Genomic DNA, 18,285 nt, shown 5'->3' on the forward strand with positions numbered 1-18,285 from the left:
TGACTGTGGGTGTGCCTCTTTTTGTATGCTCACATGGGAGATCCAGAGAACAAGAGACTTAGACCCACTGTCCCTGTTCCCAAAACCGTCTCACTTCCCTACTTGCTTTTGGTGTTCAGGTTCCACTGGGCAGCATAGCATCCCGCCCACAGGATCTCAGTCTCAGAGGATGCCAGCCGTGGTCATCTCTTGTGACCAGGGCCTATAGCATCCCCTGCATGATCTTAAATCTTGCCAAGGATGGGTTCAGCCCAAGAGCTTCTGCAGAGGGAGGGAGGGAAGCTGGCATTCCATGTCACCAGCATGTATTCTGTGTAGATGGTATTCATGTATTCCAGGCTGTAGGGAGATCCACATGTGCTCACAGGGACAAACATGAAAGCTTTCTGCTGCATAGAATTCAGCTTCTAAGCTTTGTTCTGAGAGAAGCCATTCGAAGATGAGGAGGGTTCCACCTTTAATAGTCCACTGTGCACACTTGGTCTGTTTGCAAGCTTTTCCTCACCCCTCCCCTCCCCTTCCCTCTGCCAGGTTCTGTAAGCATTGCTAGTTTCTATACAGCTTTTGAGCTCTTTCTTCTTTTTTGTTAGAAATGAAAAGTTAGGTATTTGACCTTATCCTTTTCTGACAAAACTCTTTAAAATTCTTCACTGCTTTTGGATATTGCTGGAAGCATGTCTCGAGGAGGCCAGAGCAGAATTGAGTCAAAGTAGGAGGGAAGCAGCAAGAAAGCTGCAGAGGCTCTGTGTTTTTGAAGTCAGATCCCAGCTCTGTGCTGCAGAAGGCTGCTGGAGCCTAGAGGGCTGACTTAGAAGACACGACTGTTCAGAACAGTTCTGAGCGGAGAAGTTCAAATAGCATTCTGTGGTGGAGATCAAAGTGAGAAGAACTTTGAAGGCAGAAAAGGGTCTTTCCACCTCTGCTCATCGCCTTCATCCTTTATCTGTGCAGTTTTCCTGGGGTCCTTCTTGCCTCTGCTTTGGCTAAAACCCAAGCCAGGCATTCAGCTCCTGACCCAAGATAGCACAGAAAATTTCAGAAGAGCAGGGAAGTGAGGGAGAGGGACAGCTGGAGGAGTCATCAAGATAAAGAAGAAAACACCCCTCCCCCTTGACCTTCCCAACATGGGCACGGCCCCTGAAGGCCAGGGCATGTAAACAGCTTCCCGGGAAGCTAGGTCACAGCTTCAGATGTGGTCCTTGTGTTTTGAATGTGGCTGGAGGCTGGAAGATATGGAGCAGCAGGACGTGGGAACATGTGTGACAGTGGCTTTTCCTTCTATTGAGGTGGTGTTTTGTGACCTTTGCCTTGGAAAGCCAAGTGTTTGATTTTAGGAATAAACAGTAGGTCTAGCAGGCACTGACTAAGCCCAGGGCCTAAGTGGGAATTGTCAGAAGTAGATAGTACAGATGTTCCATCTGGGTAAAGTGGCCAGGGCCAAGCTTTCAAGGCAGCGATTGATTCTATAGGGCACATTGATCAAATAGACTTTGCATGGGGCATATTTTCAATAACATCTCAGATCTGGGAATTGTTTGTGTTAAAAGAGTTTCTGAGCTGTCTTAGCACCATCAGTGCCCCTTTTAAGAAATAAAGGGGATGGAGTAATGACTCAGTGGTTAAGAGCACTGGCTGTTCTTTCAGAGGACCTGGGTTTAATTCCCAGCACCCATGTAGCTGTCCACAATCATAAGGAACTTCAGTTCCAGGGGACCTAGTGTCCTTTTCTGATTTCCATGGACACCAGCCATTCATGTGGTACACAGCCATATTTGCAGGCAAAATACCCATACACACAAAATAAAAAAAAATTAGGGAAAGCAAGATTCTTCTCCTAAATCCTTGACATCTCTTTGGCCTAGAAATCAAGGAGGCAGATGAAAAGCCTTGGTTCTTCTTCCAAAGACGACTTCAGAAACATAATCTCAGTGAAGCTGACTGTTTTCTGGAACGACAGCCATACAACATGGTAGAAAAGCCCCGAATGTCCAAGGAAAGGCTTTATAGGACTGTCTGTTTCCTTCCAGGACTTACAAGTACATGTCTGTGCATAGTAACTCAGGAAACAGGCTAAGAAAGAAATCCTTGCCATTTGATGAAATGCGGAAGTTTCTACAATCTTCTGCTAACATTTCCAGCAGTTATTGTCCATTCTTCAGCCTTGTGCAAGCAATCTCATGTGCAGATTCTAGCTCAGGGCTAGCCCAGAGCATCTATCACTGTCCAGTGGAAGGCTCAGCCACCTCAGAGGCATTCTGTGTTTGCACCACTTCAGTGTGGCATCCAGTGGCCGGTGGTGTATGAGCCCTTGAAATGCGGATAGCTTGGCTGAAGAACTGATTTTTGCCAATAATGTAAATATTTAAATTGTATAGACCATGGCAGAGAGTGACTGCTAAGACCTCCATCTCTGGGTGAGCCTGCATTAAAGCCTCATGTGTGGACCCCAGGGCTCCACGGGGCGCAGTGGGATAGTAAAACTTCCCTGTCCCCCAGCCTTTGCGCTTATGGCTCTTAGGAGCACTGGGGTCAGGAAAGTTTGTTATCCTTTCCACATTAGTCCCACCCTAGATGGACTTTGAGCAGCCCACAGAGACGTGTGGGCCAGGAGGGGTCACTGTGTAACACCTCACCCCCCCCCAGCCCCCACCGGCATCAGTGCGTAGGTGGCCTGGCACCATGGGCAGGCTTCGTAGACTGGTGCATTTGTTTTGTGACCACCCGCTACACTTCCTGGCTGGCTAGTCTCAGGGATGTGGCTCACTTCTTTGCTAGACTGAGACTCCCATGTTTCCTTTCAGAGTTGTGATAAAGGTCAGGAATGTACACGGGGTCCTGCCCCCCATGTCTGTATGACTAGTGGTTGCCATTTTTTTCCCATAATTTTTTCACAAATTTTGCTCTGAAGTGGTCTTCTAATCTCTTCCTTGGAGAAGTATACACTGAAGGCACACACAGTGGTTCGTGATTGTAGTTCACACCTACCCAAAGGCCCTTTTGATCCAGTTTATGCAAAGAGACGAAAACAAAGTGAGTTATGGAGAGTCTGGGTCCCGCCAGGACTGCGGTGGGCCTGGTGAGACTTCTCATGCCCAAGAGACCAAGCAGCTGCAGCTCTTTCTTCTGCTGTTGTCTTGTGTGTGTGCCTCGCTCTCAAGGCAGCTGGGGGAGAAGGGTGCTGGCTGCGGACAGTCTTCCTAGCTTTGACTTCCAGGAGCTAAAAATATTCTTGTGTGTCTCTTGACAGAGTCTTGGGAAAGTCCAAATAGCTTCCCAAAAACCCAGTTAAAGAGCTGGCACTGGGCTTCTCTCCTTGGGTTTTCCCAATCACCGGTGCCCTGGGAGCCCTTATCTCTTCCGGACCATGGGGTGTGAATTACGAAAGGAAACCCGGGCAGCTTCAGTAGTGAACTCCCAGGCTGGGTGAACAATGGAGGCCTCAGCTCTCCAGCTGTCCCAGCTGCCTCTGCTCTCAGACGCAGCGTCTTGAGTTCCTGGTTGGACAGAGCTCCAACAGTTGCCAGGACATACCCTGGAGATCTTGACAGACATTTGGGGAAGGAAAGCGACTCAAGGGTTTCTCAAGACTGTGTTCAGTGTTACTCCCTTCCCTCCTGGTCCATGCGGACCGCCTAACAAAGTAACGGATTTTAAGAAAGCTGCGATGGCGCTGTTTTTGTTGCAGAGCTGCTGGCTGGCATCTACATGACATCTGAAGATGTGGTGGTTCCTGGAACGGTGGCTCCTCAGCCCCGGGACTGAGGGACCGCTGATGCATCTCACAGTAGGGTCTTGGTGTCACAAGATGTTTTGTTTCTGTAGGGTCCGCAAGGTTCACCAGGCCTTATGGGCCAGCCTGGAGCTAAGGGAGAGCCTGGCGAGATATTTTTTGACATGCGGCTCAAAGGTGACAAAGGAGATCCAGGTTTTCCAGGACAGCCAGGCATGCCCGGAAGAGCAGGAACTCCTGGAAGAGATGGCCACCCAGGGCTCCCTGGACCCAAAGGCTCCCCGGTAGGTCCATCTCCAGACTTGGAACATGTGTCTTGCAAATGGGGATCTGCAAAGTGTACAGAAATGAATGCTTTGAGTCTCAGCCATGGTGCTTCCCTCAGATGGCATAGACTTGCTCATGACCCTGAGCCAGCATTCAGCAGTGAATGCAGGGTTAGTAGTGTAGACTTGTATAATAGCTTACAGATGGCTGAGTCTTTTTGATGTTTCGGGACTGAATGCATGAGTTTTCCTGTCTCATGTCCTTCATGGGAAACAATTCTCAGGCTAACAGTACCCCCATCATTGTTTGAAGTGAGGGATCCTAGACCTCTAGCTGTGACTACTGCTTCGGGAGAAGAATACTGGTGTCACTTATCAACTCCAAGTTGACCTGCTGGTCCTGGTGGTGCTGGCACTAATTTGCTTGACACTAATTTGCTGCGGATGGCACAGCAGCAGGTACAGAAATCAGCCTTGTCTCTTGACAGTCTCTCCTCTTCTTGTCTCCTCAGGGTTCGGTAGGATTGAAAGGAGAACGAGGTCCCCCTGGAGGAGTTGGCTTCCCCGGGAGTCGTGGTGACACCGGCCCTCCTGGACCCCCAGGAATCGGTTCCATTGGTCCCATTGGTGAAAAAGGACATGCAGGCTTTCCTGGAAGCCCAGGGTCCCCAGGCCTTCCAGGTGAGACTTCAGGACCTGAAAGGGACTCTTCAAGGTCAGAGATGCAGGGTACACAGTGTTTCACTTCTTCCCAGAGGAGGGATATGACCAGACAAGTCTGTCAGTGCTGTGCTTCCTTTCTCCCTGTGTCAGATGGCTCACACAGAGAGCATAGATCAGCTAGTGAGCCTCTCAGGGAGAAGGAGTGGAACATGAGACTTTATTTTTAAATCCATTTTCTGCTCCTTTCAGCTTTTGCATTTTCTAGGCAGTATAATCTTCACTCTCTGTTGATGTTCAGCATCTAAGTTGCAGTGCCTGGGTTGCTATTTAATTCTTCCTGGCTTAGGTCACTTGCTGACTGCCTTTAGAGTGGTTTATGTACCAACCCCTAAGCGAGTATTGGTAAGCCTTGTGAAAAAAGACCCAGGCCCTGCCGTCCTGAGCTCTCCATCAGGGTTTCTTAGAAAACCCACAGCAAGGGTAACATGCTTGCCTCCGCCATCAGTGCCCAGAGCGGCTGAGGGTGGCTGGATTTGGGGGGGAGGTACAGCCCTCTGCCTGGTGTAAGTGGGCACTGGCACTGGGATTCCATACTGACCTGAACAAGCCTGTCACAAGGCAGTCTTGGAAGTTGAGGGCAGAGGCCAGAAGTGGCTTGCCACAGAGGAAGAAGTAGGTGTATGCACTGGGAAGGATTTTAAAAGTTGTAAAGGTTAATGAAGGACTCAGGGTGGTTAAAAAACAGTGTTAGGGAACCCGTGAACAGAATTCCCCGTAAGAACTCCACACAAACAACTCTGTACTTACAGCGCTGATGATGGTTCCCCTAGCCATGGCCATAGCCAGACTACACCAGTTCCTGTCCTCCTTAGGGACGTTGTTTTCTCCCAGGCAGTATTACCCCAGGGGTGGCACCCTGAGGAGCTGTGTTGTCACCATTGTCATTAGCACAGTCAGCTTGACCCCCTTACTAACTGTGTTTTGTGAACAGAGGGACTGAAGTGTCTCTCCTGCCGGTAACTCCCCCAGAAGAGGGAAATACTGGGATGGTTTAGGAAGACCCCAGTGAGCCAGAGAGAGAAGTTCGGTCGCTTTCCCCATGGTTCAAAAATCAACAACTTGTGAAAGCCATGGAAGGATCTGAGAGAATCAGCAGCATGCTTCTGGTAGATGCCGGCACCAGGAAGAAGGGTCTAGGAGGAGGTGCTGCTGGCTGTGCTGACCAGCTGTTCACATTCTGGAGGGTTCCCAGCCCTCTAGACCCTGTCAGCTTCTGGATCTGAAAGTTGACCTTTGATCCCCAGAGCTGTGTTTATGTGGTGACCATAAAAGCCCGGATTCCAGGGGCTCCTGGATAGCAGATGTGTGCCGGGGTCAGCCGTTTCTCACACTCAGTGGTGAGAGGCAGGCCAGCCATTCCTGGAGGGTCCTCTGATGTGGCGTTCCTATGCTGTGCTGATCCCTGTGCACACTTGGAGGAGCCTTGGCTCCTCAGACCGGCAGTGTCCTGACCTCCATGGGCTCCCTGGGGCTTAACTGGGAAGAGGTGGGGCCTGAAAGTGGAGAGGGCTGGGTTACCCCAGAGCACTAGGAACTGTGACACTGCCGGAGTGGGGGAACACACAGCCACCTATTGCCTATCATGTTCTTGTGAGCAGCTGCAAGTTCAGCTAGACAGAAAGCAACTTAGAGTCTGTTTGATGGAATGAAAATAGGGTTGTCTGGGGGTTTTTGTTTGTTGGTTGGTTTTGTCTTTTGGTTTTTATTTACTTATTTTTATTTTTTGGGAAAAGCTAGCCAAGAATCGACCCAGGGCCACCTAACTTTTTGTTTTGGGAGATTTTTCAACTCTCCAGGGCTTAATGTGAAACTCTTAAGGAATCTGGAGTCAAATAAACATTTTGATCATTTGGGAACACACATCTTGAGTATGTCTGGTTGAGATTCTAGACATGCAGGGAGAAATGAGAAACCCAAGGGTTTTATGTGCAGGGGTTTTGGGTGCTGTAGAGGATGGGGAGAGGTGGCCACAGCCTGTGTGTCCTGTAGGATGCAGGCCTGAGCTGGGGAGAGGTAGCTCCTTTGAGGTGTACTGAGAGATTGCTGGGGTGTGATCCTGTCCTCAGAGAGGCTGAGGTGTGACAGTTCCCACATATGATTCTGTGGTTTTCCTCTCTCAGGTCCAAAGGGTGAAGCAGGAAAGGTTGTCCCACTCCCTGGCCCCCCTGGAGCTGCAGGACTTCCAGGATCCCCTGGGTTCCCAGGGCCACAAGGTACTGTTGAAGTCGAGCTTGCCTGGCTACCACAGGTCTCCCTTCGGCATTTCTCACACTGACCACTTGCCTTCCTCACCACAGGTGACCGAGGCCTCCCAGGAATCCCAGGACGGCCAGGCATCCCGGGAGAGAAGGGTGCCGTGGGCCAGCCAGGGATTGGATTTCCCGGGCTTCCTGGCCCCAAAGGTGAGCCTAGTGTGGGACTGTGACTCTGGCCAAAGGTCCAAATGGGGAAGGGAATCCTGACACTGAATGACTGGTCTGCGGTGAGGGTCGTGGTATGTGCTTCATGTGAACCTGTGAGAAAGAACAGGCCCCGGCAGGAAGGACACGCTCAGTCCCTCATTTGCTCGTGCCGCTCAAGTGATAGAATCCCGCCACCTCAGGCAGCTGGCGGACGGGCGCTGTGCCATCTTGCATAGAGGGTCTGCTCCAGACACAGGAGGTAGAGGAGAGATGCGTAGCCTGCCGACACGTGCTGTTTCCGTCTCCATGTTGTGCTAGTTACTTTGTGAGGTGCTGCGACAAACCACTGACGGGAGCAAGTTAAGGAAGGAAGGGAGGGCTTTTCTCAGCTCACAGCCTGAGGATGCATCATGGTGGGGAAGCGCTGGCACTGGAGTGTGTGGCAGCTCCTCACGCCCTGTTTGTAGTCAGGGAGCAGAGAGGCGGGTGGGTGGACGCTGGGGCTCAGCTCATGGTTTCATTCCATCACTGACCCAGCCCCTGGGATGGCCCCACAGCCATAGTGGGTCGTCTCACCGCGCTTAAATCAGCCCCCAAACCCCTTCAGACATGCTGAGAGGTCTTGTCTTCCAGGTGACTTTAGACTCTGGCTGCGTGACAGTTACTGACACAATGAAGAGTGTGCAGAGAGCGACCTTGTATCTGTAACGATTTTCTCGACTCTTCAAAACAGGTGTGGATGGCTTGCCTGGAGAGAGAGGCCTACCCGGCAGTCCAGGTCGTCCTGGATTCAATGGCTTACCTGGAAACCCAGGACCACAAGGCCAAAAGGTGGGCGCTGACCTTCCCAGGCTGCCTGTTCCTACTTCTTGTTAATTGGCTATATAATATATGGATTATTGATTTTGTAGGATTTCTTTTTTAGTGACATAGTATACAAGAGGCAGAAGGGAAAGCAGTGGTTTCAGCTTTGTGAATATTTCTTGCCCCTGTGCTGGGTCCCAGTGTGAAATGTGTTTCTAACTGTGGGTGGCAGATGAAAGCTGTTTGAGGTCCACTGTCAGAAAAGAATAAGTCAACTGGGAGGGAAACTGGACACTCCAGTAAAGGCTGCTGTGGCTGTGATGGCCTTGCCGGTGGCCCTTTAGCAATGGTGTCTTAGGCATCTACTCTTGGCGTCAACAGAGCGCCCTCCAATTGTGACAGCTGGAAACACATCCCTTCTTTGCCCAGTGTGCCCTGGGTAGACATGTTTCTGGCCCAACCTTGTGCTGTGCGATTTAGCAGTTTTCCTGCCCTGCAGTGTCCACCTTCTGCATCTTCCTAGACTGGATAGGAGTTTTCGGGTGACTACTGGGCACGCCTTTCCTGTTCTGATTAGGGGAAACTGAGGGAAACTGCTGGAATGCATGAATGTGAAGTGGGGGAAAGGACCCATGATGGAACCAGTCGGGACTTGTCCTCACTCTCCTGGGAGACAGCAGGTGTGACAGGTGACAGAGCTGCAGTCACCAAGAGCCAATGCTCATGACTAATTTGCTTCTGGTGTCTTGGTGATTTCCAGGGAGAACCTGGCATTGGGCTACCAGGACTCAAGGGGCAGCCAGGCCTTCCGGGCATTCCTGGTACACCAGGAGAGAAGGGCAACATTGGGGGACCAGGCTTCCCTGGAGAACAGGGCTTAATCGGCCCTCCTGGACTGCAGGGGATCAGAGGTAATGCTTTCGACTGTGTCAGGGTGTCTGTGTGCTTTATGTGCTCACAGTATTGTGTGCTCTGGCCACAGTGATTGGGTGTGTGGTGAGAATCTATGAGGCTTTTGTATCTGTATCTGTTGAGCAAATGGAGGGTGGACAGAATGAAATACACTCTATTCTGAACTTAGTCCCATCTTTCCCAACAGGTGACCCAGGACCTCCTGGTGTTCAAGGCCCCGCAGGTCCACCAGGGGTTCCAGGAGTAGGACCACCTGGAGCCATGGGCCCTCCCGGAGGACAAGGCCCACCAGGATCATCAGGTGATACTGCTGTTCCTTCCTCAGAGCCTGTGAACTGTGGGGAGAGAAGGGAGGTTAGCACAGTTGCCAAAATAAAGGGGAGGGAGAGTACACTCCAGTTTGTGAAAAAGGTTTGGTTGTTTGCTTAATCCAAACTTTGTAGATTCCCATTATTTCCTCCCATTGAGTCTGGTTAACTTGTCAAAGAAATCTGTTACATACATCTTCAGTAGCATTTAAGATTTTATGTAACATAATGTCTGTTATCTTTGTTAGGAGCTAAGTTGTTAATAATATAAACTAATTTTTTTTTTTGTCTAATTGCCTTTGTCTTTGTATCAACAATCCTAAAATTATGCTAGTACTGGTGGGGGGGCAAAATATTCAGTGAAAAGTAATTTACACTGGCTGGGGCAAGTGTATTTTCCAGAGGTAATGATGACCCATGCTGGCAGAAAGAGAAGGGCTTTCTCTTCTTACCCACTGTCTTGATGACCCTGCACACCAGGCGTCACTCAAGACCCCAGTGCTGGCGTGCTCACACGCTGTCTTCAGTATTCTACTGACAGTGCCCACTCTAGAACATCCTGTAAGTTATTCACTTTGTCCAACCTCAGGTCCACCTGGAGTCAAAGGAGAGAAGGGCTTCCCTGGATTCCCAGGCCTGGATATGCCTGGCCCCAAAGGAGATAAAGGTTCTCAAGGACTTCCTGGCCTTACAGGGCAGTCAGGGCTCCCTGGCCTTCCTGGACAGCAGGGGGCTCCTGGACTTCCAGGGTTCCCAGGTAAGTGACATCTGAGCTTTGCCCAGATCCCTCAAGAGGGAACATTGCTTACTTCCTTCTTTTCTGACTCCTAGACTGTTTACCATTTGAGGTCCATGCAGGGGTATTTTCTTAACATGCCTTTTGCACACAGGTTCTAAAGGAGAAATGGGCGTCATGGGAACCCCAGGACAACCAGGCTCCCCAGGACCAGCTGGCACCCCAGGGTTACCTGGAGAAAAAGGTAAGAGGTCTGACAGCTTGCAAACTGTGCTGCTGTGAGTGTGTGTCACACTCTCTTGTGTCTTTATTTCTTGAGACTCCTGGGAAGTTCTTGTGCTATTATGGATCACATTTAGTTTTAAGAAGCAAATGAAGTAAGTGCAGAAGGTGGCTCACAGGCTGGAAGAATTCCTTCCAGAGGAATTACCTCCATGTGCAGAGCATGGGTTGCAGTTCTGTGGCTGCCTTGCTGGTGTGGAGATGAGAATGGCTTAGTTTCTCTCTGCAAAACACTGTGGACATCCCAGTCACACGAGGGTGCACGTCCTGAGCTCATGTCACGGGCAAACTGGCTTTGTATTTCTTGTTCTCTGAAACTGATCCAAAATCCTGCACTTTTAAAAGGAAGAAGCAGCTGACTATAAACATAAGATGTAAAAAGGGAAGTTGATGTCAGGATGTAGAAGTTTTCCATCCTATTTGTTTATAATCGAGGGGGGGGTGCTTGGGAGTGACAGAGGATTGTGAAAGACATTTAGGAAGGAGGGGAAATGTAAGTGATATATGCTGGAATTATTAGTGTCAGCTTCTGACACATTCTAGATCCTTCCCAACTTTACAGGTTCCAGCTGGAAAGAGTATCTTCCAGACATGGCTGGGTCTGGGTCTCACTGGGTACTTGCTTCTCTTTCCTCTCTAGGGGACCATGGCCTTCCAGGCTCCTCAGGACCCAGGGGTGACCCTGGCTTCAAAGGTGACAAAGGGGACGTTGGGCTTCCCGGCATGCCAGGATCGATGGATCATGTGGACATGGGCAGCATGAAGGGACAGAAAGGAGACCAAGGAGAAAAAGGTGTGTGGGAAGAGAGTTCTCAGTGACAGGCGACACAGGCCTCCCTGGGGAAGCTGTTTTTCTACAAACACATATCTTCTTGCTCTTCTGCAACAGTTGCTTCCTCAGCAGATATGGGCACTCACCATGTTTTTCTGTGGCATACAGGACAAATCGGACCCACTGGTGATAAAGGTTCCCGAGGAGATCCTGGAACCCCAGGAGTGCCTGGGAAGGATGGGCAGGCAGGACAACCTGGACAGCCAGGTAGGTGTGGACAGTTATGGCCAGAGTCCTTTCGAGGAACCCGCTTCTTGGTGCTTTCCCTAGAGGTTGACCTGTGGGGTTTCCTCTGTTTCTTTCTAGGACCTAAAGGTGACCCAGGTCTTAGTGGAACACCAGGAGCCCCTGGACTCCCTGGACCCAAGGGATCGGTTGGAGGAATGGGCTTGCCAGGTGATTTGAATGTGGAGTAGAAGTTTTTGTGACACAACACCGAGTGCACTCGGGGACAGTGGGATACCTGCAGGGTGGTCCTGCTCACTAGGAGGCTGGAGGGCCTGGCAGCCATGTCTCTAATGTACAGTCTCCTGTGTAGGGTGGGTGGCTTCTGGCGATGTGTGTTCAGTGCCACGGCGTCACGTTCAAGCTGTTCTGTTGTCTGTGTGTCACTAGGTTTACCTGGAGAAAAAGGCGTCCCCGGCATCCCTGGCTCGCAGGGTGTCCCCGGCTTACCCGGAGAGAAAGGAGCAAAAGGAGAGAAGGGGCAGTCAGGTCTGCCTGGCGTTGGGATTCCTGGGCGGCCAGGCGACAAGGTGACCGTGTCCCCTCTGTGGAAATCCCCTGGCACACTTTTATCAACTGTCTCAGCATGCACTGTGATGCAGCGCCCTTCCAACTAACTCAAAGTCATCTCCTGCTACTCCCTGCCTTTTCTCCCCAGGGAAAACTCTAGATGCTCTTTGAGAGGTGAGGGTGGCTACAGATTCCAGGGAGGAAGGAGAAGGGCAGGCCGAGGAACTTGGCAAATGAATGGAAAGGAGACACTGTCAGTTCTGTTTCTCAGACACGGGCTTCATTTCTTTGCTGGAAAGCCCAGCAAATGGAACTCTGCAATGTGCTGCTCATGGCATCAAAATCTGTTACCTGAGAAGGCGCTTCCAGACCTGGAGCTAATGAGCTGTCTTCTTCCTCACAGGGAGACCAGGGGCTCACTGGTTTCCCAGGCAGCCCTGGTGAGAAGGGAGAAAAAGGCAGTGCCGGAACCCCGGGGATGCCAGGGTCACCAGGCCCCAGAGGTTCTCCAGGGAGCATCGGCCATCCAGGTAGGGGGGTGCTGGCAACCTCTGGGCAGTGAGCTACAGAGGAGGAACGCTCAGGTCCATACAACTTCCGGACTTCCATTTTCTCTTTAGGAAGCCCGGGCCTGCCTGGAGAGAAAGGAGACAAAGGCCTGCCAGGGCTGGATGGCTTTCCTGGTGTCAAAGGAGAAGCAGGTAAGGACCCTTTACTGGTGCTTGGTGGGCAGGTGAGGTGTTGAGGAATGCAGTGCCAGCTTCATGGGAGAATCCTTTACTGTGAGCGGGCCCTGGTGTGCTGTTGGGGGTCTGGCGTTGGCAAGAGGTTCTAGCCCTTCACTTTCAGATCCACGGGCAGAGCCTGTGGGGTGGTCACGGTTGGGCGAGATGAAGCCAGCGTCTCCAAGCTGCTTTTGTAACGAGATGGGCATTTCAGACCTTTCCCCGTGCAAGCACTGGGTGGGGTTGATGCTGTTCCCAGCAGCTGAGAGGGTCCTGTTGGAGGCGTGTCAGAACTGACTTCAGGGATGCCAGGAACACGCAGGGAACAGCGCTTTACGGTGTCTGAAAGGGATCACTTCACAGATGCTTCATGAGTGATTATGTCGTTTCTCCCCAAGGTTTCCCTGGCACTCCTGGTCCCGTAGGCCCAGCCGGCCAGAAGGGAGAGCCTGGCAGTGATGGAATCCCAGGGTCGGCAGGAGAGAAGGGTGAACCAGGTGAGTCCTGTTTCTGCTTCCCAGCGGAAGTTCATGCTGTCCACTCGAGAGGCTGCACCTCATGTTGGAAAGCACAGAGGCGCCTGTGTTCCCTGCTGCTCTGAAAACATAGATGTGGACATGAGGGATGGGATTGCATCTGGTGGGGATGCTCCTTTCTTCCACAAGTGGGTGCGTTCAGAAGACTCAGAGCAGCACTTTCTAGGAGAGATGCCTCCTAGGCTGTGTGCCCTGTGTTCATTGTGACAAGACAAGACAAAATGGAAGAGAAAATTCCCCCCCCCCCATTTTGGAAAGGGTACTAGTCTCACAGGGTCTGGGGGGGGGATTGGGGTTACCATTGCTTTCTGCATCTTCTCCTGTTATTAATGGAAGAGCCATACTGTGGCAGGACCATGGGTTTCCAGCCATAACAGCGGCAGTTTGAAGCAGGTAGCCCTGAGCTGGGCAGGGCTGGTGCAGCAGGGGTTCCTGGCTGTTACTTAGCACTGGCTGTTCATCAGTTCCCTCTCCATTCTCTGTAAAGAGAAGTCATAGGAAACCTTTCTCACGTTCTCCTCCCTCTGAATTGCTCCTCCACCCGCCTCTTATGGGCAGTTAGCTCTGCACTGCCCAACTCCTTTGAGAGGGAGCTTCTGCCACCTCCTTTGAGAGGGATGGTCACCCGCAGAAAGCCAATCTGTGTGTCCCCACAGTAATCATTGCTACCCATGAGTAATTGGGCTGTGTGTGTTATTCTGGCCCAAGTGGAGCAGCATCGGCTGGTATCGGCTCCTGAAGATGCCCTCAGCTCTTTAGCAGCTAGTGCCACAGCCACCAGGCCTAGAGTGTCTGGGGCCCTTGTCTCTTAAAGCATGGCAAGTCCCTGGCGTTCTAGCAACAAGGGTGTGCTGGTTTTCATCGTAAGCCTTTTCTGGCTGTTATTTTCTCTGCTGCTTCTGCTCTCTGTTTCTCTTTCCCTGGCCAGTCTCTGGTCTCTCCTGCCATAGTCTCCTCTTGTGTTCTCAGCTCCGTCCTTTCTATTGATAAAGACCAAAGGTGTGCAGGAAACCTGGCCAGCGGTAGTGAGACCTGTCGGCCACTTGGAGGAGGCCTCTTGTTGAACACAGGGACAGCAGACTAAAGAAGGGAGCTGTGCTTCTGCTTATACAGCCGGGTGGAGTGGGGGAGGGCCGGCAGGCATGTCAAGGTCATTTGCAACAATCACAGGCCTTCCTTTCTGCTGGGCCACCAGGGGGAGCTGCTTCCTCTGTGGCCCCTGTGAAGCTGGCTTCAGGGTCCTTTAGCACTCCCTGGGTCTTGACTTGCTACGTTCTGAGACTTGGTCAGGCCATCTGGAGTCACTGGAGTGTCCTCAGATTGCCATGGATCCCGACAGCCTGGCTGCAGTGAGGGCACGGGGTACCAGAATGGGGTCCGCTGGGCTGATGGATCTCCTGGTTGAGGCTGCCCAGGCTTTATTAAGGGTAGGGTCTGCCCAGTGGCTGCCTCTTTCCACACAGAAAGCACAGAAAGGGTGTTTATGATAAACACTTAAAAGCTAGACACAGAACTCTCAATTCCAGCAGCAAGCAACAGGACTTGGTAGCATCTGCCAGGGCCTCGCTGTTTACCTTAGGCCCTGGTGCTCAGGGAGAGGCGAACCCTCTCATCTGCCTCTACAGGAAATAAGCACCATTATCCCAGATCCTGTCTGTTCAGCACCTCTGTGACCTGAGCAGACAGTTCTTACTCTCTACTCATGATAAGCCAGCTATAGGGAGGTAACCTTGCTCCCAGGTTCCTCGTACCCCTGAGGTGACACATGACGTCGGAGCAGCCGGGATGTTGCCTCCCGCTCTCTCTGCAGTTGAGTAAGAGGCGTGTCTTTTTTTGTCTCCTTCCTGCAGGACTGCCAGGAAGAGGCTTCCCCGGCTTCCCAGGGACCAAAGGAGACAAAGGTAACACTCCCAGCTCTGCACAGTTGTGCCTGCTGCCGCCATGATGTAAAAGAGCAGGAGCTGCTGTCCACGGGACTCAGCCTGACCCCTTAGCAAGGCAGGGATGTATCGAGTGGCTGATAGATGTCCTATGATTATGGACATCTACGTCATGGCTGACATATATGTGGAACATACCAGATGCCGCATGGTTTTATTATTGCTTAAGTTCTGAGCAACACGTAAACATGGGTTCCCATCCCTTGTGATCTCTTAGTCTTTTAATTAATTTTTTAATTAATTCATTCACTTATGAAACATGTATGCTTGAATATATTTATATATATATTCAAAGAACATATTTAAAGTTAAGTTTTGACTCACGTATACATCACATTCTGGGTAGTGTCACCCCTGCTAGCTACCCCACAGCTGCTTGGTGCCTCCAGTCCTCCATCCTGTGCCCTGGGACTCCCCTGAGACCATCCCTCCCCCAAGCAATCAGCTATTTCGACTTAGGATACACAGATGACTGTGTGTCTCCTGCAAGTTCTTGCAGACGCTGTTGGATAATTGCACTTTTTACAGCCTGGGTTCTCCTAACAGCGTGTCTGGTTTGCAGTCTTCCTGTTGTTGTTAAGTCAGTAATTCCATCGTGATTGTTAGATACGGTGCTGCTCCGTAATGGCTTGCTCTGTCCATGTCTTGGGATGAGCAGGCGCTTGGTTTTAGTAGTACAGTTTCTTGAAGACTTCAGCACATATAAGATCCCTGGCTGTCAGTGTGGCATAGTGGCTCTGTGCTCGGTGTTCCTCTGGTCACCGTCATCTCCCCCTCCACCCCACTGTGCAGGTTCCAAGGGGGAAGTGGGCTTCCCTGGATCAGCTGGAAGTCCTGGAATTCCTGGAGCAAAAGGCGAGCAAGGATTCATGGGTCCTCCGGGCCCTCAAGGACAACCAGGTTTACCTGGCACTCCTGGTCACCCTGTGGAGGGGCCCAAAGGAGACCGAGGACCTCAGGGTCAACCTGGCCTGCCAGGTAAGGGCTTTCCCCCAGAAAAATGCTCAAGTTGTCAGCTCAGAGCTGCACTCCGGCTTCTGCTGGGCTGGTCCGTGTGGTTTCTTTTCTGTTGAGGTGTTTAGAGAGCTGCAGGAAAGAAAATGGCTGAGAAAGAGGCAACACAACCGCTATTTGGGCTCTAGCTTTAATTGGCACAGTGCTCTAATGCCTCACCCTGAGCTTCCTACTGTGCTGGTGTGACAGGCCGCGACCCTGGACGCCAGCACTGACGTACATCAACACCGCAATGGTGCTGCACGTCCCCAAGCTTCATAACCAAGTAGCTTATTGCTCATGTGTGTTAGTGGTGCTGGGGGTGGAGCACGGGCTCTGTGCGCGCAAATACTTCACTACTGAGTTCTAAGGTCTACACACCCAGACCTTCTGTTACCGTCATTGTCTTGAGGCAGGTCTCTCTAAGTAGTCTGCACTGGCCTTGAACTCACTCTAACCCTATACAAGTGAACCTGTTCTCCTGCTGCCTCAGCCTCTGGGATAGCTGGGGTGACAGACAGGTCGTTTGGATGCTGGGTCTGGGTGTTTATATGAGCATTCGCCCTTGATTTCTTAGAGACCCGAGTTGCTCTACAAGGCCCTGGTGTTATGGTTGCTGCGCCATAGCCCAGTGACTGAGTCCACCCACCTTAACCCCGTGCCTGTTACCTTCATGTTAGGGCATCCGGGACCTATGGGGCCTCCAGGCTTCCCAGGAATCGATGGGCCAAAAGGCGAGAAGGGAAATCCAGGTTGGCCAGGATCTCCTGGGATTCCAGGCCCTAAGGGAGACCCCGGATTTCAAGGCATGCCGGTGAGTGTTTGAGTGTAGAAATGTTTTTATAAGGAAGCTTTTTGGTCAAGAGTGCCGTGTGTGTATGCCTGTGTACACGTGTGTGACACTCTCTAGCCCCGAACTCAGTTCCTTTATTTTGGCACCAATAAAAAAAATATATCTATTACAATGTTTTTTTTTTTTTAAACAATCTATTTTATAGGAACCATTGCAAAGGAAATGCTATACTACTGCAAATTATAGTTGTGTGCCAGACTTTATAACCTATTTACAAATTCAGTGCAAATATTCAGTGACTTGGTAAATAACAGTTCTGCACAGCCTGACAGTTGTTGTCTGAGGCTGGCAGAGGGTCAGGTGTGATGCAAATGATGACCTGAAGCAGCACTAGTGTGTGTGTGTGTGTGTGTGTGTGTGTGTGTGTGTGTATGTGTATGTATGTACCTGTGTGTATGTCTATGTGTGTGTATCTGTGTGTCTGTATATATGTGTGTGTGTCTATATGTGTCTGTCTATATATATGTGTGTGTGTGTGTGTATGTGTGTGTTGGGAGTTCTTATTTAGCTTTGGTCTCCTGTAATACCAGTAGAACTCAATTCTTAGGTAACGTAGCTGTTTCTGGTTGTGCTCTTGACTTGCCTGCCACCATGGCTGAGGTTCTGGTTGGATTCTTGGCTCGGCCACCACCATGACCAGAGTAGTTTTTATCTTTGCTTGTGGAGGTCAAATACATATGTTAGCATAGATTCATTTTCTGTCCCGTGTCTGTCTCTGTTTCTTCCATCTTTCTTTCTCTCTGTCCGGCTCCTCTTCCTTCTCTCTAGTGCACTTTGAGAGAAGATGTGAGTCCAGGGAGTTGGGATATGGCACAGTTGGAGGCGGCCTTTGCTGGGGGTAGTGGAAGCAGCACTCAGGGTTTTATTTGACATCCACACGGGTTGTCCCTGTAGCAGAGGTGGTGCTGGTTTGGGGACAGGCACAAAGCAAGTAGCAGTAATTACTCTTACCCACGCCCGGCCCTCCCTGCCACGTGTACTTCCGCACAGCACATGCAGAGTATTCCTGAGTTGATTTTCATCTCCTTATTGTATATTTCTATTTCTTCCCAGTTATTCATGCAGTCCTGTTTTGCCCATCAGACATGCTCCCTATTCCTGTGCAGTCACTATCCATGTGTATATGATTTTACATGCTGAATATGATACTTTTCAAATTAGGATGAGCATATCTATCTAGGATATAAAACTTTTTGGATATGGCTATGCATGTTAGAGGAAGGAACAGTTACCTGAAATGGCCAAAAGGTGGCTGAGATTCTTGCAAATTATTATATCACGTGCATGTAAGTAGGTGTTGTTTGATTGCAAAGGAGCTTGGTGTGTAGTGTTTCTAGATATTTTCACATAATTAAAATAATAATTCAGATGAGACATGAAGCTGACTTTAAAGAACGGTCGCTACCTTTGATGATTAGGAAGGCTTCCGGAGGGTGGAATGATCCTGATAGCACTGGGCTTGTTTCCATGGCAAGTGTCCGTGACATTCTAGCTGTGTTCCTGGCGTC

General features: G+C 50.6%; 1 protein-coding gene across 1 annotated transcript in view; it reads left to right on the forward strand.

The window, feature by feature from the left end:
* Col4a1 (collagen type IV alpha 1 chain) overlaps nt 1-18,285 on the forward strand; it is a 108,535-nt gene that overhangs the window by 78,467 nt on the left and 11,783 nt on the right. Inside the window, exons 25-43 of the mRNA XM_055608489.1 lie at nt 3,823-4,014; nt 4,509-4,677; nt 6,840-6,932; nt 7,017-7,121; nt 7,855-7,952; nt 8,686-8,836; nt 9,025-9,138; nt 9,735-9,902; nt 10,036-10,125; nt 10,804-10,956; nt 11,104-11,202; nt 11,302-11,391; nt 11,611-11,750; nt 12,134-12,260; nt 12,351-12,431; nt 12,854-12,952; nt 14,842-14,892; nt 15,724-15,909; nt 16,605-16,738. Of these exons, the coding sequence (XP_055464464.1) occupies nt 3,823-4,014; nt 4,509-4,677; nt 6,840-6,932; nt 7,017-7,121; nt 7,855-7,952; nt 8,686-8,836; nt 9,025-9,138; nt 9,735-9,902; nt 10,036-10,125; nt 10,804-10,956; nt 11,104-11,202; nt 11,302-11,391; nt 11,611-11,750; nt 12,134-12,260; nt 12,351-12,431; nt 12,854-12,952; nt 14,842-14,892; nt 15,724-15,909; nt 16,605-16,738 (2,340 nt within the window). The remainder of the gene's footprint in view (nt 1-3,822; nt 4,015-4,508; nt 4,678-6,839; nt 6,933-7,016; nt 7,122-7,854; nt 7,953-8,685; nt 8,837-9,024; nt 9,139-9,734; nt 9,903-10,035; nt 10,126-10,803; nt 10,957-11,103; nt 11,203-11,301; nt 11,392-11,610; nt 11,751-12,133; nt 12,261-12,350; nt 12,432-12,853; nt 12,953-14,841; nt 14,893-15,723; nt 15,910-16,604; nt 16,739-18,285) is intronic.

Source organism: Psammomys obesus, unplaced genomic scaffold (assembly GCF_907164565.1).
Source record: "Psammomys obesus unplaced genomic scaffold, mPsaObe1.curated_primary_1811, whole genome shotgun sequence".
In the NCBI taxonomy this organism is placed as follows: Eukaryota; Metazoa; Chordata; class Mammalia; order Rodentia; family Muridae; genus Psammomys; species Psammomys obesus.